Source organism: Gigantopelta aegis, chromosome 4 (assembly GCF_016097555.1).
Source record: "Gigantopelta aegis isolate Gae_Host chromosome 4, Gae_host_genome, whole genome shotgun sequence".
Taxonomy (NCBI): Eukaryota; Metazoa; Mollusca; class Gastropoda; order Neomphalida; family Peltospiridae; genus Gigantopelta; species Gigantopelta aegis.
In genome coordinates this window covers 50,347,166-50,370,908 of record NC_054702.1, presented here as the reverse complement: position 1 = coordinate 50,370,908, position 23,743 = coordinate 50,347,166, and the positions used below count along the sequence as shown (strand labels likewise).

Below are 23,743 nucleotides of genomic sequence, written 5' to 3'. Positions count from 1 at the left end.
CATGATTAGCGAAGATTTTTTTTTAAAATCAATGTATGCAACAAAAATCGTACGTTGTTGCATCGTGTGTGCTAGCCTGCATGTTGTATGCAACTGAAATTGCTCCAATCAAACATGTTTGATTTTATTGCATGGAATTGCATCTAATTGCACACTGTCGCAGTCTTCGACAGGAAAGGCGAGTGATCACTCCCGCTCTCCTCCACACTCGCCTGGAAGGTTTTGGGAGAGTGGCAAACTGATCACCTCTCACTAAAATATTTAATGCATTTTATTTGACACATCATGCGATTGCTCCACTAGAACAATTTCAGGAGAGTAATCTTCAGCTCGCCTTGATTTTGCTATTGCGAGAACACCTGCCGAAATTAGGTCCCCAACGAATACTGGAATTACTGACATAATATATATAAATACTTATCTAATAATGAAACCTAGGCTTATTCTAATGAAAGCTACGCTCGCTTTTAAATTTTACTTAATTAATATTATAACATTAAAAACGATATGTTGACATTTCACTTAGGTCATACCTTAACTGTTAGCAAACCGATGCGTTGTGATATCTCCAACACAACAAAGGTAAATGACGCCAAATGCCACGCGATGAAATTACTAGACTGGTTTTATATCACTTTTAGGGTGTTGACGATCACGATTTACCGTAAATACTTCTCTCTTTTTTTCTTTTTTTTTAAATTTTATTGTCCCCAGAAATATAAGGCAGTGTCAGGGTTGAGGTGCCCTGGGCTCACTGACGTACACATATTTTAATTATATTTCATACATATATATATATATATATATATATATATATATATATACACACACACACTGTATATACAGACTATTTACATGTACACAATGTCCATGTTTAAAACATATACTGCATTAAAAAAACTCTCTCATCCATTCACCTACTCACCCCCCCCCCCCCCCCAACATACACACACACACACAAATATCCATGTACATCAGTTTTCATACATGTCGGTAATTAGTTTTAATTATTTCTGGGAGCAAGAAAGAAGAGAAAGAAGAAAGGGGAAAAACGAAATATCAAAGTGAAAGAAAAGAATAACGGGTTGCAAATTTTATCTTTTAATGTTTGTCTCTAAACCAGTATGTTAAACTACAGTTGAAAAAGTTCATGTAAAATTGTCAATAAATAAATTATACCATTTCTTCCAATATGTTTCAAAATATTCGTATTCACAGTTTTTAAGCAGAATACCCCTTTGAATTTCTAATTTGTTTTTAATTGTCCGTTGTAATGATCGTAAGTTCAATTTTTGTGTTTGCAGTTTTATAGAACAAATATAATATTTTATATTAATAATCATCCAATTTACTACACTTCTATTTCTTTCATTAGGCAAACCAAAGATAACGATATGTTTATCAAACGTAATATGTTCACCCATAGTATTTGTTATCCAATTTGCAACAGATTACCGTAAATACTCGATTACAAGCCGGGTCATCATTTTATTATTATTATTTTTTAAATTATTATTTTATTTTATTTTATTTGGAAAATATTCCGTATCCTGCTCCGTGGTTTCGCCACCACTCCTTTACTGGTCCGGATAATTACAATGGGAAATAGTCTAACTACATACGTTTACAAGGATTAAACACCTGCGGGGGGGGGGGGGGGGGGGGGGGGAGGTTCCATCTGGTCTCCTATCTGGGATCCGCCTTTGAAATACACGTTAAATGCATTGTTATGTACTGTCCTATCTATTGGTAAAGAGCATAATACAAAATCACTCTCTGCTTTTCGAATAATGACAAATTTATATGGCAACAAATATTATCAAACATTTATTTGTGGAGGAAAGACAGCTAACACTTTTTTTCTTTTTTTTGTCGCCCCATTTCGGCTGTAGTACGAGCATAAAAATCTTAAACTATTTTAGTAAGTGTTTCCCGATTTTTAAAATTAATTTTTTTTTTTTTTTTATTATTTATTTAATATATATATATATATATATATATATATATATATATATATATATATATATATATATATATGTACATCTCTCTCTCGCTCCTCGCTCTCTCTCTCTCTCTCTCTCTCTCTCTCTCTCTCTCTCTCTCTGTGTGTGTGTGTGTGTGTGTGTGTGTGTGTGTATGTATATGTATATATACTCGTCAAAAAAAAGTATATTAGCTGTGGGGAATGGTTATAATATACAATGTATATGATAATAGTGAATTAATTGGGCAAATGTATTTGGGTTTTATGACCACCAAAGATCTTGAAGGACCATTGGGTCAGAAGTGAAATTTGAAAGTTGACGGGTTTTTTTTTTAATCAATAAATTGCAAATTTAAACAATAAAAATGACTTAAAACAATAACAACTGTTTGATCAACAGAATGAAAAAGATTGACAGAAATAATGTTCCACAGTGGTTAATGGACCTTCCTGGAAATTGTCAAAATTGAGAATGATACCCCACGCACGTGTACGGGGCAACTGCGTGATGAATGTGCAAACTATGGAATGTGTTTCGGTGTGTTGATAAACAGATCTGAACGTTCTTTACTAGGATGTCTGTGGTCAAAACGTATGTTCGGTCTAATAGTTGATATTAACATTAATATTTCAGGTTCCCTACTTTTTTTTGAATAGTATATACATATGTATATGTATATGTATATGTGTATATATATATATATATATATATATATATATATATATATATATATATAAAATAGACACACCTGTGTTGTATGTAGGTACTACGGGTAAATGAATAGTTAATTTCCAGATTCGGCGGCTCTAACCTGTTACTCTGCTTCGTTATACTTGTCAAAACATTCGTCTCTCCTATTTTTCAGACTTTGCAGCTTGCAAGCCTTATATCTGTTATACAAGAAAACGATTATTTCAACTATTACTAGAAATGCGATCATGGTTTCTATGGTCATTATTTCAATTACTTCAGTTTAATTAATACTTTTTGCTCACGATTAGACTAATAATGCGTTCGAGTGAATGGCTAACGCTTTTCCGCCGTGAATTAAGTTCAAATTTCGAACAGTAACCAATCTAATTAAAATTAGCTCCACTGGTTAATTACTATTTATAAACGGAAGATATATAGGAGAAAATATAAAGTTCATATATGAAATTATGCAATACACAGAAACATATAAAATACCAGGTCAGCTATAATTAGTCGATTTTGAAAAGGCGTTTGACTCCTTATCCTGGAAATTTATTCAAAAACCTTTAAATTGTTTTAATTTTATGTGTTCAATAAAAACCTGAATACAAACACTGTATAAAAATTCAGTTTCAGCTGTAATCGAAAATGGACATCTATCAGAAAGTTTTAAGTTATACACAGGCTTGCTGACAAGGCGATCCGTTATCGTCCCACATGTTTATAATATGTGCTAGCCATTTTAACACGCAATAACACGAATATTAAGGGAATTTATATTGATGGAGAAGAATATCTTATTTCACACTATGCAGATTAGGGCCTCCACGAGTCCAAAATATGGGACTCGAGTACTCGAGGGTCAAACTCGACCCAGACCCGAGTACCCGACATTTACACTAGATGATGATGAGATTAAAGAATAAAGTTAAATAGAATTATGCATTTTAATTCCAGGGCTGAACATGGATGCCAAATCATGTCATTGTATTGCATTTAGAAACCGATTGATATATTTAGTGTTATGATGGATGGACGGCCAGTTTAAAAAAAGAAACTAGCGCATGATCTTATAATTATTGTGTCACTTATATCGTTGATTATCTAAGCCTGAAATTATTGTCCTACATTGTCCAGTGTATTATAATTGATTCCACCTTGTACGGGTACTCGAGTCCTGTGAACGGACTCGAGTCTTGCTAGACTCGACCCGTGCCCGAGTACTCGAGTACTCGTGGAGACCCTAATGCAGATGATACTACTTTTATTTTGGATGGATCTCCCGAGTACGGCACACTTACTACTTTAGACTGCTTTGCAAAAATGTCAGGTTTGAAGCTAAATTATTCTAAATCAAAGACAATATGGATTGGCAGAAAAACGTTCTCAAATTAAGTCTTTCATCAAACAAGATGGATATAAGAATGGGGTTCAACTAAGTTTACTTTATTGGGAATTCGCTTCTCTTTAAATTTAAAAGATATAGTTAAAGATAACTTTGAACCAAAAGTATTAGAAATGGAAAGTACAATGAAAATCTGGAGTGCACAAAAATTGACGTTATTAGGCAGACTCACTGTTTTAAAAACATTAATAATACCTAAAATAATAAATTTACTAATTTACTAATATAGTTTTATATGGGAAAATAAATCAGAAAAAATAAAACGTGAAACTATAATTCAATATTATCAAAACAGAGGATTAAGAATGATTAATATTTCAATATATATAACAGCTTTAAAATCAACATAGATAAGAAGACTATTTACAAATGATTCAAAATGGATACATCTTTTTTCATCTATTACAAATGTATCAATACATGATTTAATTATATATCTGGGGATCAATTTGTTAGCAAGAAAATGCAAAATATAAATAATCCTTTTTGGAAAGATGTTCTTGAAAGCTGGAGAAAAATTCAATGTGAAGAAATCATTGAAAGTATAGACAACATAGTTGGTATCAATATTTGGCACAACAGTAAAATATTAAAAAATAAAAAACTAATTTATGGTGAAGTATAATATAATAACGATTTTTTTTAGATTATACGTCTTTAATTAAAGCAGAAAAATGTTTCACTGAAAAATATGGAAAATTAAATTATCAAATTGTTTTCCCTAATTATAAACCAGTTTATCCCCCAAAGTTAAAGCAGATTTTAAAAGAGAAACAAGATTGCAAGGAACAATGTAAACTGCTACGCAAAACATTACAAATTCCAAAATCACAATTAATTCATTAAGGGAATGGAAAATATATTATAGCATACCCTTTAAATGTACCAGAGATACAAGTTTGCGGTGGTTTCAGTACAGAATATTACATCGAATATTGCATAGATACCAATAAATGTACTTTCTGTAATCTGCTGCCAGAGACAATGGAACACTTATTTTGTGATTGTCATTTTGTTAAAGAACTATGTAATTTTATTGCAAATTAGATAACAAATACTGTGGGTGAACATATTACTTTTGATAAACATATCGTTATCTTAGGTTTGCCTAATGAAACAAATAGAAGTGTAGTAAATTGGATGATTATTAATATAAAATATTATATTAGTTCTATAAAACTGCAAAAATAAAAATTGAACTTACGATCACTACAACGGTCAATTAAACACAAATTAGAAATTCAAAGGTGTATTCTGCTTAAAAACTGTGAATGGTATAATTTATTTATTAACAATTTTACATGAACTTTTTCAACCGTAGTTTAACATACTGGCTTAAAAGAAAATTGCTGCACCGTTATTCTTTTCTATCTCTTCTGATATTTCGTTTTTCCCCTTTCTTCTTTCTCTTCTTTCTTGCTCCCAGAAATATTTAAAACTAATTACCGACATGTATGAAAACTGATGTACATGAATATTTGGGGGGAGGGGGGGGGGGGGGGGGGGGGGGTGGGGGAGGGGGGGGGGGGGGGGGGGGGGGGCAGGGGGAGTAAGTGAGTGGGTGAGATATTGTTTTGAATGCAGTATATGTTTTAAACATGAACATTGTGTACATCTAAATAGTCTGTATATATATATATATATATATATATATATATATATATAACATATATATAATATATTTAAAATATTTGTAAGTCAGTGAGCTCTTGGGACAATAATAATATTAAAAACAGTAGACAGTAGACCTTACAGTTGATCCACTTATAGAAATAGAGCTAGTACAATCCGAAGTAGAAGATATCTTAAACACCCTTAATACATCCAAATCATCCGGCCCCGACTTTATTAGCAATAGATTACTTAAGTTACTAGCTAAAGAACTTTCATACCCTCTAACACGCTTGTTTAATCTATCATTACACCATTCCATTTTCCCCTCAGATTGGAAACTTGCTAACGTAAATCCTATTCATAAAAAGGGTAGTATTCATGAACCAAGTAATTATAGACCCATTTCACTTACAAGTAATCTCTCCAAACTTTTCGAAAAATGCATTTTTAAGCACATTTTCAATTTCTTTAGAATAAATAACACCATAACAAAATTCCAGTCTGGCTTTATTCCTGGCGATTCAACTGTGAACTAACTAATTGATTTTTATCATTTTATTTGTCATTCTATGGATGAAGGGAAAGAAGTTAGAGCAGTATTTTGTGATATAAGCAAAGCATTTGATCGAGTTTGGCATAAGGGTCTGATCTATAAATTAGAAACTGTTGGGATTTCGGGAAAACTCTTATTATGGTTTGAAAGCTATTTATCTGATCGAAGACAATGTGTAGTACTACAAAACCATTTCTCTCATACTAAACCCATTTCCGCAGGTGTTCCGCAAGGTTCTGTTCTTGGTCCTATTTTGTTTTTGGTATATATAAATGATATTGTTAATGGGATTACTTCAAATATTAGATTGTTCGCTGATGATACCTCATTATTTATTACTGTTGAAAATCCTGAACTATGTTATAATATTTTAAACTCTGACTTAGAGCATATTAACAAGTGGGCTAAACGGTGGCTTGTTAAGTTCAGTCCCGAAAAAACCGAAACCTTGTTGTTTAGCCGAAAAATTAAAACCCCCAGCAATCCTAAGTTATTTTTAGACAACGTACAAGTATCAGAGGTTGATGTCCATAAACACTTGGGCCTTACATTCCAGAAATCTGCGGAATGGGATTTCCATATACAAAATATTGTAAGTAAGGCCAGTAAAATGGTAAATTGTCTTCGATCCTTTAAATATAGATTATCTAGAAAATCATTAGTAAAAATCTATAGATCATTTATTCTTCCCATTTTTGATTATGCCGATATTCTTTGGGATAATTGTAGTCTCCAACAGGCATACAATCTTGAAAATATACACTTGGACGCTTTGCGTACAATTTGTGGTTCTGTCCGGGGAACATCTCACGAGTTACTATATAGCGAAACTGGTTTTATATCTTTATCAGAAAGGAGAAGTCGCCATAAACTATGTATGATGTATAAACTTTCTAATAACTTGCTCCCCACATTCTTGACATTACAATTACCACGCCCCATTTCTGCAAAAAACCCATATTACACTCGTAATGTAGATCGCCTCCTTACATACTTTTGTCGAACTAAACTTTTCGCGAATTCCTTTTTTCCTTCCGCAGTTAAATTATGGAATAATATAACGTCCGATATTAGGAATTCTTCATCGTTAAATAGATTTAAATCAGAATTAAATAAATCAGACCCAATTGTACCGTGCTACTTTTACGATGGTGATAGAAGGCAACAGATATTACATAGTCGACTCCGCTTGGGAACTAGCGATCTAAATGGTCATAAATTTGCAAGACACGTAAGTGACAGTCCATTTTGTACTTGTGGACATCTTATTGAAGATGCAGAACATTTTTTATGTTATTGTCCACTATATAATGTAATTCGTAATACTCACCTGTCAAAATATCACAATCTTAATTGCAAGACTTTATTATTTGGTGACCCAAATTGTAGTACCCACGAAAATAGTGTTATATTTAAATCTGTTCAAGACTTTATAATTAATAGCAAACGTTTCGATAACTAACCATTAATTATTCCTCCTTCTCCCTTCCCAACTGTGACTAAATAATATCATATCAACTACCTATTTTTATTTTTCCTTTCTTCTCTCTCTCTTCCATTCTTCTCATCTTAGCTAATTTGAATTTATTAAAATTATTATACTATTTCTGTCATCTTGATGTATCAAACTTGTATTTAAAAATGTAGGGAGAGGCCTTAATATAGGCTCTTGCCTGTTGGCCAATCCCAAACCGCATTTTGACGGCAATAAATATTGTTTAAACTAATATTAAAATAAATAAATAATAATAATAATAAAATAAAAAAAATAAAAATAAAAATGAAATAATAATAATAATTAATACGCACTCAAAAAACCCACAATTACCTGTAGATCTAACAGCACCCCGTTGGAGCTCATGTCCAGATGACCTTTCATTCGACTAATCAAAACCTTACTTGCAAAACCATGCCAGTGATTTGAAAAGAATTTGAAAACATTCGGGATTATGCCAAGAGTATACGAAATGATTCGGAAACTAATTTCAATATAAAATTTTATATAAAGTTCGTTTCAAGACGAAAAAAAAACAAAAAAACGTGATGGTATAGATATAAAATCTGTTTATACTAGTATACAATCCTGAGTTTATTACTGCACTTTTCCCCCAGTTTTTTAATGTTGAAATAGACCAACAAGTTCGCCTATTGCATAAATAGTCTCATCCGATATTTTTAGAATTTGTATGCTCCCAAATAACGCTATAAAAGGCGAAGTGTAATTGGTCGATATTTAAATTGTTATTACCCCCCCCCCCCCCATTATCTTTTGGACTATGGTCATACCATCAAAATTTCTAAATCATATCAACTGCCCCCCCCCCCCCCCCCCTCATCCAACCCCCAGACTGAACAGTAACTAGAATTCATGGATCACTTGGGGAAAGCCGTTTTTACTTATAGGCTACACCACTAGAAAGCAAAAATGGGCATTCCCAGTGACGTATAAGTAGAAATATATGTATGGTGTATGTAGGCCTACACATATCGGTTTCCATCCCCGCACCCCCCCCCCAAAAAAAAAAAAAAACCAAAAAAAAAACCCCAAAACCCCACAACCCCCCCCCCAAAAAAAAAACCCCCACAGAAAACCATCAACAACAAAAAAACAACACCCCCCCCCCCCCCCCCCTTAAAACACCATGTATCCCTCTTTACTTATTATAACGTGGTATTTACAACAGAATAATACTATTTTGCACCTAATATGGGTATTACCCATTGAAAATAAGGTCGAATGCCTTTGACGTAGCGACATGGGGTGGGATTTAGCTCAGACGATAGAGCGCTCGCCTGAGGTGGTTGCTTGTAGGATCGAACCACCCATGTCGACCCATTCTCTAATTGTTTTTCACCAGTGCCCACGATGGTAAATCAAAACCCGTGGTATTTGCTGTCTTGTCTGTTGGAAAGTGCATGCAAAAGATCTAAATCAATGTGCTCTGGTGGTGTAGCTTCACAACTGGTGTAACAAAGGCCATGGCATGTACTATCCTGTCTGTGGGATGGCGCATATAAAAGATCCCTTGCTGCTAATCGAAAAGAGTAGCCCATGCAGTGGGGACAACGAGTTTCCTCTCTCAATACCTGTGTGGTCCTTAACCATATGTCTGACGCCATATAACCGTAAATAAAATGTGTTGAGGGCGTCGTTAAATAAAACATTTCCTTCCTTTCTGTGTGATGACATCTGTTAATCAAATATTACCTGTCAGGTAGCCTGTCAAATTATCACTTAGTATCACTGACAAGTATCTGATAGTATCTGACAAAACTACCATGGTCACTTAATCTTGTTTTACTGAAAAGGAATGGGGAGCAAAACGAATATTGCAGGAATTTTCTAGAAAACATTGGGATGTTAGTCTGTACATACACTATCAAGAAAATTAAAAATACGCGATACCTGATTAGATGGCGGAAGATTAATTAAAGCTGCTGCCGCTAAATTGATACAGAAAAACAGTTATGATTTTTGTCACAATTAAAAATATTTGAATGAGTAGTACACACGTTTTGAAATAAGATTTAAAAGTGCGAAATTAATTTATGGTCATTTAGTAAAACCCCACAAAAACCCCTATATTTAACACAAGAAATGGAAAGTTGGCATTTACATTAACGGTTGTGATATATACATACATATGCCAGGACTAAGAAAACAAATAGGGTTATTCACTTACGTAAAGAAACATTAAAACAAAATGTATCCAAAAAATTCCGAAATACATCACTAGAAAGGGAAAATGGGCATTTCCAGTTTTCACTGAAGTTAAAATGTAACGCATGCATGAACTAACAAAACAAAACAAAAAGGGTTTTTTTACGTATGCGAAGAAAAGAAATCTCATTTTGAAAAACCCGTCCGATATACATCTCTAAAAAAAGGTAAATGGGAATTTCCACTGACATTGAGATCTACATAATTATGTATATCAACTATGAAAAAAACAGGATTATTAACTCGGAAACATTTTTCAAATATTTAACTACACAGCACATTTTAAAACTATGGCTAATTAACTTATGTGGTTATTACAAAACATGTAAATAGAAACAGAAAGCAACGATCCTGACCACATAGGCTACTGCTATCGTTTAGCAGCAAGTGCTCGTTTATATCACTTTGCTTTAATAGCACTCCAGTAGGCCTACATAGCAGGTACTGTTCTAAAGGTGTCAAATTTGATCTAGAATAGCCTTTGAGATAAAAGGCTACGTTATTATGTATTTTTACAAACAGTACTCTGGCATATCAAAGGCCGTGGTATGTGCTATCCTGTCTGTGGGATAGTGCATAGGCCTATAAAAGATCACTTGCTACTAATGATAAAGTGTAGCGGGTTTCCTCTCTAACACTGATAAAATTACCAAATATTTGACATCCAGTAGCCGATGATTAATGAATCAATGTGCTCTAGTGGTGTCGTTACACAAAACAAACTTCTGGGGTTTTTTGTGATTGTCGGGCACTTGTCGTTTTGAGACGGCCCCTGGAAGACGGAATGGCTGAGAGGGCGATCATGTGACGCAACGTCACGATATAGGTCGGCGAACTTAGAATTTCAGGGCCCGGTTGTTCGAAACCTGGGTTAGCGTTAACCCTGGGTTAAGTGCCTAACCCAGAGTTAAATTTAATCACCGATTGAAAAATGCGTTGTTCGAACGTTGGTTAGCGCTAACCATGAGTTAAATATACCCTAACCCTGGGTTAAAGTTAAAGCAGCTCTGACCTGCAGTTAAATGTCTAACCAGTGATTAAGAGTGGCGAATTTTATTCCATTTGTATGTTTAGATGCGTTTTAAATGTAAAATTGTGCTGAAATAAGAGTATCGGCATAAATTACAGTGACGTCAAATTCCCGGGTAAAAATAATGAATGACGTAGAATAGCAGGTTCATTGATTTTATTTTTGGATTGTGAGGGTGGAAGGTGATCAGTATCGGGAAACACATCGATCTGTATTAAGCGTCTCTTATCATTAAATTGTCCATTAAATAACAGTATGAAGAATTAAAACACATGATCCAAGTCATTCGTCAAAGGTACCAGACGTTTCGTACCAAAGCCAGTTCACCCCAAGTCAGTTCGCTCCTAGTTTTCCCAGGCGGGATCTAGCTCAGTCGGTTGAGCGCTAGCCTGAGGTAGTTGCGTCATAGGATCGAATCACCTCAGTAGACCCATTCTCCGATTTTTAAAATATATGTTTTGCTGTCTCAACTATTTCTGAGTTCGCCCCCCACCCCCTCCCCCGTTAATATGTCCAATATTAAATAAAGATGATTTTGGTGAAAGTTGTTTGTTCGTTTCACCAAGAGGATCAGGAAATTAGGTTGCTGCTTTGATGATAACACTATTATGCATGCCTCACGCGAGGTCCAAATAGAGCGACGTCACTTCTCTCACAAATTTTGAGATGCGGAATTTTTTTAACAAGAGGGAGCCTTGATTTAAAGATAACAACAAAATACAGTAGAATCTCGTTTGCTCGACCTCAGAAGGGTCGATCACACCGCAACGCTCGAACCAAAAACGAAGTCCCGAGTTTTTTATCCGGTAAACCCGTATATTAACTGATGATTGGTCGAATACGTCCAGAGTCGACTATAAGGCTTCGCTCGAACTAAATTATCGGTCCCTTCTGTGTTGTGTTATTAGCTATATTTCCCTCGAACTGGTGATACATCAAATATCAAATGGAAAACCACCGAAAAGGACCAACAATTGCCGCGCTTGCGCAGTTGGTTATTACAACCAGGATTATAATAATTTAGGCGGAACGAGTTATATAGATGGATCGGAGAATCACGACATTAGCCAATCAATCCTTTCTTTGCCATACCTGTCATGTTGTGTGTTCAGCCAGCGGCTGTCGGTAAAAATCTTTCAAGTACAGCTAGTGTCACGGTGCCTTTTCGATGAACCGTGATACCAATCAAACAATTCTCGGAACCGGCGTGACGTCACACGGCCTAGTTACCGATCATCCGGGTCTTTGGGGGTGAAGCAAAGCCTTAGTGATTACTGGTTTACATAGAATAAAGTTATCGTATTAAGTTTTTACATGCCTTACATATTGTCATTTATTTTCTGTAGCTAACACATAGTTGCAATACGTCTTATGTGTATTATAACAGCTTGGGTTGCCATATAAGAGAAACGAACAACGAGAATCTGAATTAGTATAATCTATATTTAGTACCGATGTGTTTCCGTGTACTTTGAATGTCGTGGGGACAGGGCAGGTTGGGCAGAATATAATTTTTGTTGATGCAATTTTCAGGTAATGTTAATTATAAATTTTAACAATTTTGAAATGATAAGATAATTATTAATATAATAATTATGATGTGGGCTACAATATATATAATTTGTATTTATAATAAAATTTGTATGCATGATTAAGTTAATTATTTTTATGATTTAATAATTATTTTATTTCCAAATAATATGTAATAATTAAACAATGGCAAAATTGTTACTTTACAAGTTCAAAATTACCATAGTATTATTGTCATATCTTATTATATAGATGTATTGGCAACAGTATAATGTTCCACTGAATACATTCTTTTATTCTTAAAACAAAATACAGTTTCTTGAAATAATGAAATGCTTTTGTTTTTACAGATTGCAAAATTACCACATGATGTTGCCCTTCCTTACCGGTTGAATGCAGGCAACAAAAAATAGCAATAATAAAATGTAGCCATCCTCAGACCTTGACATCTAGGGGGAGCAATATCTCTCTCTACTTACCCATCACACCTGAGATTAGTTTCAAGGAGAATAATATATAGTTTCCTTTGGCATGTGAATTTATATGCATGTAGTATCAATATGGTAATATTTTAAATTGCACCCCATAAACTACATTAGTGAGCAAATAATCAGTTCCTTCAGTTATTTTCATGTCGAGGTCTACAACCTAATAAAACATAAGTGTTACCTCGTGGACCAAACATGGAAATGTTTTAATAATAGGGTTTAACCTGGTATATTTAGTAATAAAACACAAAAACTTACCTGAGTAAATAATGGTTAATATATATATGTATAATATTGGTGTTGTTTTATATCTAGTCACAATGGATATTGCAGATATTTTCTTGTTCAGTCTTGTGCTGTATTGGAATTGTTATTGCAGTTCAATTTAAGTAATATCTACAAAACTAATTTTTAATAGTATACAGCTGAAGAAAGGAAGCAAATATGGTTGTTAATAAACTGATCTATATCGGTATGCCTTCTACTAGACTACACATATTTAACCCAAGTTGCTTTTAACCCGGGTTAAATTACCTCATGTAAATGCACTTATGTAGCATATTCAAGGAAAATATATAAATGAGATAGTTAAATGCTGTATTCTCCATGTCAAACAGTGTTCTCAAAATGGAAAACAAATATCAGATATGGCAGTTGACCATGCATTTTATTGTAGGTAATTTCTAAAGCAGATTACACACACACACAAACACACACTGAACTGAGAATACCATGAAACTACATATATATGTAAAAAGGTAAGTCCTCGAACTTGAACAAGTAAAATTTACAAATGTACCACAACCACCAAATTACATTGATCCACAATAGAATAGATTTTTATGTATTTTTAGATTTATGTATATGTATGTGTATTGTTTTCCCTAGCTTGTTTTAGCACGGTGCAGCACCATGCCTCAATAGTCTAGCACCATCTTGCCTTAATCAGTAATTTTTCACTAATTAATTCTAAAATTGCCTTTATGAAACACCCAAAAAGGTATTATTAATTAATAAAATATGCCTTTTACATCTTTTGCCATTCATTTATTAAAGCAAGCACATAAATTACATTAATGTTTATTTCAATTAATTTTTGTGTATTTTTAATTTTAAAAAAAGTGCCCCTAAAATGGTGAAAATGCCCCAAAAGTGTTTGGTCTACCATGCCTTTACACATTTTAGTGATTTCCCTAGAAATGTGGCATATATATATATATACTGAAACAAAGGCACATACATTATTTACCCTCTGCACCAAAGTAAATACTAAACGCACGGAGAGGGGTGTAGGGGTGGGGATGACCTATATTTTCTTACTGCAGGCCTGCTACAGACACATTTGCAAAAAAAATAATAATAATAAAGTTTAAAAAAGAATTTAGGCCTATATTATAATTATTATATGTGTGTAATTTAGCAGTATAAACTTTTATTTTAAAATTAAAAAATAAATAAGATGTAGTAGCTGTGGTATAGCAAAATAAATACAAGTATAGATAATATCCAAGCAACTAAGATTAAATGAAAAATAAAGACCACACAAATTTAATGATAAAGGAATATACTCTTTATTCAAGAACTGGATGCATCGTTTTGTTGGGGGGTTTTCATGGAAGACGATGGAATTGTGTATTTTATTTACAGTATAATGTGGGATTTTTATCACTGCACATGCTTTAACCATTTTGTTTGCTAAATTAATCTCTGTTGGTGTCAACAAGCAACAACATTAAAGTCAACGTAGTCGCATTCTGTGAGGGAAGCCATGGAATTCCATCAGGTTTGTCGTTTTAATGACCCTACCCACAAGCGGCGAAATTTGTAAAACGATATTTTTTTTAACATCATGTTATGGTTTATGCAGCCAACTGCACAACATGTGTTGGGCATCGTGACCGTTAACTGTTGTAAATGATCGACCAAAGTTGCCTCATTTCACTATCAAACCATACGTAACTAAGGAGAAGCTTCACCGCGTCACGTGATAAACAATGGCGGCCAGGGGTCGAAGTACCCGTATGTTCGGTTCCGAGAATTGGCCTCGGCGGGAACGTTACTCTGAACACGTCTACCAGACCAGTTTTCAATGAAACCAGGGGCGAGGTACTCGGGTATCATCACTTCGGCAAGGGCTTCTGCATCACACAATCGGAGTAATTTCTAATAAATCCTTTGACTCTGATATTTCGTTATATAACACATTGATGAAATGTTTACGTTTGCAGTTACCAAAATAATATGGTAACATGTCGTTTCGCCCTTATTACTAGTTCACCCGAGTCGTTTTGAATAGGGTTGATTCGTACCTCTAACCGAGTCGTTTCGCCCCATGTTTCGATTCGCACTAATTTTTATTTTGTTAATAAAGTACATTTATTTATTGATTTGTCCTATATCCATTGATTTTTAGATGTCACACATTGCGTGTTTATATTTACAGATAAATATAATATTATAATTTTGTTTATTTCCAGTATCATTTACTCAAGCCATATACATGAAATACGTACAGGCCTTAGATAATATACAGACAATGTATAATTAATTTATGAACAGTCACACTGCATACTACTATATGTGCTGTGGTTTCTTATTAAATATACTACATACACAGCTGAGGTTAAACGACTCGGTACGAATGAGATTTAGGGCGAACCAACTCTGGGTGAATAGGACTAAGGGCGAAACAACGCAGAGTTCGAAATGGTTTTAGGGCGAAACGACCGGATTCGAATAATACTAGTATGTATCTAATGCTTTCGAGACGTTTCGGCCCCGCTACACATTCGACCCCAGACGTTTCGGCCCCGGTTATTGTTGTTTTATAAATCAAATTATTCAGTCACTTGTGTTTTGTTATTAAATTTTATCGTAAGTATTGTAATTTCTTTCTCTCGTTCTCTTTCTTTTTTTCTTTCTTTCTCTCTTTTTGTGATTATTATTATTATTTTTAATTGAACATAATATCCGAGTGTTAAAGAATAAATAAGAGCCAACCAACCAAAACTGTATTTAGCTTTGATAATCCAAAAATGAAAATGAACAGGTTTTCTTGTTTGTGTAAATACAATTTAATAAATTGCAATAAATTATTTTGCGTTTGTTCTACTTAATTATATTATGTAGACCCTTCCCATAATAGGGGCGCTTTACATGTGGCTAGAATTGGAACCACTGATGTTTGACGTCAGTAGGGGTTACATGTGTACAGAAATTAAGTACGATCACAAAGAATGTTTTCCATGCGGAGCACTCACTCTGGAGTCAGTATCTGGATTAAAAATCCCTTTCCTCGATTGGGATCCGAACCAAGTACCCACCAGCCTGGAGACCGATGGCTTAACCACTGCGCCACTGAGGCCGGTAGGTAAATTGAAAGTAGCATCATTAAGACATGTTCTAGTTCAGTTCAGTTCAACTTTATTTTCGTGCTTATATCCCATTAAAGTTCAACCAAGCTATCCTGGACACACATCTCAGTGTTCTAGCATTTAAAAGAAACAGCAAAAACACATGGATGCACAATTCCTGAACCTAGTCTGAGTTGTTTGTGATGGCATCGTGGGTTAGGTAAGTTCTGTCTTGTATCACTCTCTACCGCTTGAATCGTTAAGCGTAAGTTTCGCTTCCTTATTTTATCACCATATCATTTATCAGTGATATTCTACATGAACGTGCTGACGTACATGTTTATGTGTGTATGTGTGTGCGTGTCACGGTGTATAATATGCATGTAGACCTGTTGTATGTATGCGCGCGCGCGTATGTGTGTGTGTGTGCGCGCGCAATGAATGTTATTCGACAAATTAATGTTATGTAGGATAGTGAAATATATATGCTGTATTATTTCTTATATCTTGAAGGTCGGGATTTGCCTGCTTCATATGGTGGTGGAAATGCACTATCATTGTTTCATTTACTGCATGTATAGTTCCTCCCTTTCTATAAAAAGAACACAACCAACCAATCTCTAAGTGCTTACATTATTATGTTTGGAAGGTTGGTGCCAGAGGGGACAGCTTTCGTGGTCATGTGACATGACCATATGTGGAAAAGGGCCAAAGTTCCTTGTTCTTGGTGTGGATCTCACACAAGGCATTCTACTCTGGTCACCGAGCAATCAACACCGAGTTACTCGAGCCATCTTAAGGTAAGCATCGTATTGCATTTAGTTACAAGGAAGTATATTTGCTATTTTAGGAATCAAGTTATTGATAATTTTTATAAGATTGAATGCATAGTTATAGTATTTTATAAAGTTGGTTTCTCTCCCGAACGTATATTAACGATTAGTAAGTGATCATTTTATTACCTGTTAGTACTGTTGCCATAATGCTTAAGAAAGAAAGAACAAAGATGTCATAAGGTTCCATATCATGATGTATCATAATTATCGACATTTTCTTGCACTGTATAGTTTGGAAGCTTTTATTTGACATTAAATATGTTGGCGCCGTTTTATTAAATATGTTAGCTCAAAAGAGATAAACCGCTGCTTTAGCAATTTATATTAACTCTTGGTGAGAGGGAATCTTAAAAAGATCCAATTAATGCCTTATTGCTTTCATTTATTTATCTGTAAAACGCGACTGATAATTGCTTGTTTTTGTTCAGGTTTGGACTCTGGTCGTGTGGGGTAAGTGATACTGGCATCATTACATATTAGTTTGTTCATTCATATTATACTTTTACAGATATGTATATTATAATTTTCATAATTTGTACTTAAATGGTACATATGTGATCAGTCATTTTTATAAACGAATGTCCAAGTAGACAGTACAAAACCTGTATTTAGTGGACACATATTTAGTATGCTTTTAAATAGAGGTGACCTTTTTAGTAAAAGTCTCATCTCTGTACTTATTTGAATAATTAATATTAGAATATTGCATACATATTAACGAGGTTAATGGTTTAATTATTGTAAATGTTTATGCTGGGATAAAATATATTAAAGACATTGTTAGTATTGAAAGGAAAGAGCTGAGTTAGTGAGCAAAATATATTTTATCACCAAATGATCACACATGTAAACGATTACTGCAAGGGAACAGTTGGTATTTAGCCTCTCTCTCTCAGTAGGGGATTATGGTGTGTGTCCTAATTAGCACCAACAGCTCTAACTCTAAGAGACCAAAGCACTTGGAATTTTGGGAAATAGTCAGAATGACCGGGGGTCATTCCTTTAGCAGACGACCAGTTTGACACCGATATCTATTAAATCCTCAGCTGCAACATAAACATTGGTCTCAGCTTGAAATTAATTGACTTAAGCTGAATAACCTTTGGTAATGTGTTTGTATTTGTTTGAGAATGGCTTTCTCACTTTGTTTTTATGTGAAGGATATACATGTACACTAGAGAAGAAACGTATACAACTTTACATAATTAGAATAGGAAAACATGTTTATCAGGATAATATTAAAGTAAAAATGCTTTTCTAATAATAGAGTGACAGTTCTTATTAAGTGTTTAGAAATAATCTATTTTGTATTGTTAACTTGTTGCATTAGTGCCGGCCAAATTTATATGGGTTGAGGATGATTACAAATGTCTTATTCATGTTACTTCTTCTTGAAGCCATGATTTAATGATATTGTGGAAAAATTTGTATTTTATTTATATTATTACCGGTGTTACTATACCAATTACAGCATATATCTGTATACACGAACACGTCCTGACACCTATCTAATTCAACTTTCTAACTTATGTTACGGAAATATCCGATGTTGACCGAATGGTTCGGTCGAACTACCCGATGGGTCGAACACTTTCTCGAGCACCGACGGGGTTCGAGCCAACGATATTTAACTGTAACTCAATATTATTTTATAATTTCGACATTTTGATATGTTGAATTTATTCATCATGAGAAAGGGCGCAGGGCTTCTAGAAAATTACACGAATGCGTAACTATTTGACTGACGTAAAAATCAAAGCTTATAATCGGCCATTTAGCTATGGGTCACGAAAGGATACTCATCGTGATCAAGTAACAGTTTTAGAATTAACAGTGCAAAATTTATTTGTATTTCTACGCCTTTTCCTTACTGGTGAGATTAACGAATGGGGTAATTTGCGGTTATTAGAAATAAAGTATCAAAAAGATAAACGCCATCAGGAAATGCACGTAGGCCTAATGATTAATTTACAGTTAACTAGTAATTACCAGCACGGCAGTTTCGTCGGTGTATATCGAAGGGCTTTTGACTTAGTAACACCTGTCGTGTCACGGCCGTAATGGGCAATCTCTCATTCCAGCTTATTAAAATCTGAATTACATATATACGTGTACTAATATATGAATATTATACATTTTATTTAAAGTAAGGACCAAAATATAATTTGATTTGTTTTTCTACGTGACATTAAACTTATTTTACCTAGCTGTATAATACACGTAGTGTGTTTCATGTTTGTTTATTCTTATTGTCGTTCAAGAACAGATACACCAAACCCCAAGTGGAGGCGAACAGAACTTTGTTTTGTTGGGCTAACTGGTAATGTGTATGGGTCGAACTAACTTGGGGGTGAAATATCAGACATTCCTAGCTCACGGTCAGCCTTTTTTACACACAATATCAAACATTTCACTTAAGGTCGATTTTTACCAAACGGTATAATTTCCTAAATTATTGCAGCTTTTTAATTACAGCCATATGTTTTCATAACTATTAACCGGCCTCGGTAGCGTCGTGGCAGGCCATCGGTCTACAGGCTGGTAGGTACTGGGTTCGGATCCCAGACGAGGCATGGGATTTTTAATCCAGAGACCGACTCCAAACCCTGAGTGAGTGCTCCGCAAGGCTCAATGGGTAGGTGTAAACCACTTGCACCGACCAGTGATCCATAACTGGTTCAACAAAGGCCATGGTTTGTGTTATCCTGCCTGTGGGAAGCGCAAATAAAAGATCCCTTGCTGCTAATCGGAAGAGTAGCCCATGTAGTGGCGACAGCAGGTTTCCTCTCAAAATCTGTGTGGTCCTTAACCATATGTCTGACGCCATATAAACGTAAATAAAATGTGTTGAGTGCGTCGTTAAATAAAACATTTCTTTCTTTCATAACTATTAAACATACATACAAAAAGCAATTTTACACTGAAAGATTTTGAGCCTTTTAAAAATTGAAATATCTAGATTAGTTTATTATTATTATTGCAGGAACATGTAAAGTAATGTCATTTAAATACTGACGTCATTGAAATTAAAACATTTGTGAACGATGGGACATAGCTTTCTAGGTAATCTTCACCCCTGTCAAAACAATTGTCTGTTCCACATGGATCAGACAAGGACACTAAGTATATTTATATTTTTTCATAATATATAGAAAAGCTTAAATGATGAAAGCTAAAAACTATACAAGCTGTAAACATGACATATAAAATATTACAGTAATATGTGATTGATTTATTGTGTGCGAAACCAAAACGATGATGCCGCAATGTCCTGTCATCAACTCTAATGTGGCATGTTTTTGCAACTGCCTTCTCCCGCTAGTTTTGTCTTATTGTTTTCACTAATTGTCTCAATATTTTACGCATCATAATCTACAGTTATCTAACGTTATCAGCAAATCGTATTGCTCACCTTTCCTGTTTATTGCTGTTCATTTTTGAAAATTACTGAAGCACTAGCAGTACGGACAGGCATATTTAATGTTGACAACAGGAAGTACATTTACTTTACACTGATTGGTTAACTGCACTTAACCCTGAGTTATTGAAGACTAACCCTGGGTTAGTGAAAACTAATCCTGAGTTTACTAACCCAGAGTTAAAAGTGTGTTTCAACAACGTTTTTTTAACCAGTGATTAGCCAACCCTGGGTTAAGGAATTTAACTCACAGTTAGTGTTAATCAGTGATTAAGTTAACCCAGGCTTCGAACAACCGGGCCCTGGCTGTCCGGAGTTTGCCGAAGCTTAGCTGAATGTGGGTGCTGTCAGGTTTCTTTCTGTAGTATGTGTATTAGTGATTAATATCTGAATTTCTTTTAATCAATTAACTCGAAAATGATCGATGTAAAGGCATTTGACGTCAAACATAGGATTGTTGTGGTATTAGAGCGGAAATTTTTGCCAACTTTTTGGTTGTCGGGAATTGCCAAAAATGTACATAGCTATGGGCTATGGGCAACTATATTTACGTGCCCCTATCCACAAAGGTTCAGGCACGCCCACTACGGATTTAGCCTCTGACTTCGCCAGTGACTAACTCCGGAGCAGGGGGGGGGGGGGGTGGGGGGGGGGGGGTAAGTTTGAGGTGGGCGGAATTTGGAAAAAAGCCATTTAGTAAAGTCAACGCGAGCGCGGACCAAATAGCAGACACTTCGCAAACTTGAAGTAACACCGAGTGGGAGCCGTGCTCTGATTGGCTGAATTTCGATTCCTCGGTGAAGCCTGACAATTACCTAAGTCTACAAAGAGTAACTGCATCCAAAAACATGTCTGGACTCTAACATTTGATCCAAAATAGTTAAGACTGCTCAGCCAAAAGGTTTTTAAGGTGATTTTGAGCAATTGAACGGGCGCCGAAATAAAATGCGTTAGACTACTTATAAAAAAATAAACATAAGAATTTTGAACTGCTTCGAAAACGTTTAAAGTCTAACTAGCCCAAAAAAGGAGGTTGATACCTGTCCTAGCAAAGGTTGGCGTCTATGGCGATCCGATGAAGTCGGTGGTGTCCAGATGTGGAAGATCAGGCCGGTAGGGGGAGGCTGCTAAACTCTTGGTGATGAAGCGGTAATCATCCCCCGCTATGGTTTTGAGGACGCGGTGTAGGGTGGGGTTGTCCATCTCCTTGAGTAGTAGCGCTTGGTTGTATCTCCCCCTCCGGCGGATGGTGACGCAGACTGCGTTGATATCCACATCAATTTGGACGCGGTAGACGGCGAAGTCCCCTTCATCGGGGTTGGCTGGCAGTGGGTGGTACGCCTTGTGTTTGGGCTCGCTGATGAGCTGGCGAACGTCCTCCAGGTTGGATTTGATGAGCTGATGGAATCGCGGATGTAACTTGCTGGCCTTAGTGTCCGTTGTCTAGTTGGCTGTTGTTCTGGCTTCGGCGGTTGAGTAGGGCGACATGGCCTGTCTGGGGTGGCACTCGGGGGAGTGGTCGCCATCCTCTTCACCACTGCCGTCTTCCGGGCCGGGACCTCTACGGGAGTCGCCGGTTTAATTGGCGACACATCCGGAGGTCCAGAAGTAAAGGCCGGTGGATCGGGCCTGTTGTATGGAGTGACACAGATCGCTGTGTCGAACTCGTTCAGATCCTCGTTCTCCATCGAAGAGACTGCGTCGGATGGAGCCGGGGCCACTTCCTTCTTCGTCTTCTTCTTTGGGGGGTCGGCGTTGGGCGGTCCAGCAGACGGAGTCACTGCCGGCGGTTTAGCCGCCGGTTTTGGCTCCCCCTGCGCCGCCGCTGGCGCACGTCTCCTCTTCCTCCACCTTCCTTTCTTCGGAACTCTGTCTCCGTACACCAAGGTCACGGTTGCCCGTGACCCGGTGTACGAGATTCGATACTCCAGTAGAGCGCCGTATGTTGCGATAAGTCCCCCCAGGTGGGGGGGGGGGGGGGGGGGGGTAATCGCACAGCACAGTCAATCACGTCTGTATCCAAGGGCTGCATGACTGGGAATGTGTACATAGCTTGGTCTCTGACTGTAATGAGAGCGTATTTATGTCCAAATGTCCGTCTAGCTCTCTTACAGTCAGAGTACTCTGGCTACGTTTCTCGTTACCGGTCGCGAGATCGCTATTATGCTAATTGAATATTTTGTATTATTATGTTTGAGGTGTCGAATAGATTATGTAACCGTTTGTTCACATCAGAAGATAGAAAATGGCTCAGGAAATTTTTTAGCCACTTGCAAATTTTATTAGCCATTTTTTTGTAAAAATAATTTTTAATTAGCCGATTAGCTAAATTGGTTACCGACAGCGCGAGCCCTGGATGTTTTCAGTATGTGTTTTGGCAAGGGGGTGTTAGGATAGAAATTACTGATTGCCAACTTAACTGTACTATTAAAAAGTGCTTCACCTAATGTTTATTGAGTCAAATAGTACAGTTGATTCTGTCAATGGGCATCTTCTTTGATCGGCCTTGAAGCTTGATTGCCTGAGGTGTGGTGGGTCGTAGGATCGATCTCATTCAGTGGTTCAAGGTTTTTCCATCCACTACGACTGTTACATCAGTGGTCGTGAAATATCAGGCCTTTAGGAACGATAACTGAAGTGATAGTAGAATCTCTAGTAAAGGGAGGCAATCTTAAGAGGGGGAAACACAAGATGGTCCCCCCCCCCCCCCCCCCCCCCTCCCGATTCCTACAGGCTTGAATATATAGTCCTGTCTATGGGTATGTGCATATAACATATTTCTTGTTGCGTTGTAGGTAAAAGTAACTTATGTGGCGACAGAGGGCTTCTTCCGCCTCTTCCCCTCTTATCTCCCTTTAGGCCTATCTCTCCTTCCCTTTCTCCGCCAAATGTGAAGATAACCACGTTAGACATCAAATAACCACAGTTTTAAACAGGCTGACGTGTCGTTAAACATACATTCCTTTTCTTTCTTTGAAATAATTGTAAGTTTGTTTTGTTTAACGACACCACTAGAACACATTGATTTATTAATCATCGGCTATTGGATATTAAACATTGGGTAATTCTGACAGTCTTCGAGAGTATACCCGCTATATTTCTTCCTCTATATTCCGC

At 36.0% G+C, this 23,743-nt stretch overlaps 1 protein-coding gene and 1 long non-coding RNA gene across 4 annotated transcripts in view; one reads left to right on the top strand and one right to left on the bottom strand.

The window, feature by feature from the left end:
- Positions 1 to 23,743, bottom strand: part of LOC121370670 (GDP-L-fucose synthase-like) — a 45,989-nt gene that overhangs the window by 21,568 nt on the left and 678 nt on the right. Inside the window, exon 1 of one of the 3 annotated variants that reach the window (XM_041496058.1) lies at positions 12,094 to 12,217. The exons of 1 other annotated variant lie outside the window; for it this stretch is intronic. In XM_041496058.1, coding sequence (XP_041351992.1) covers positions 12,094 to 12,100 — 7 coding nt within the window. In that variant the 5' untranslated portion in view covers positions 12,101 to 12,217. Of the gene's footprint in view, positions 1 to 533; positions 617 to 12,093; positions 12,218 to 23,743 lie in introns of those variants that run through there. One more of the 3 variants, XM_041496059.1, reaches the window with a different exon arrangement.
- Positions 14,943 to 18,650, top strand: LOC121370671. The gene is made up of 3 exons (XR_005957717.1): positions 14,943 to 15,175; positions 17,022 to 17,172; positions 17,637 to 18,650. It is a non-coding gene; the product is annotated as an uncharacterized LOC121370671 (long non-coding RNA).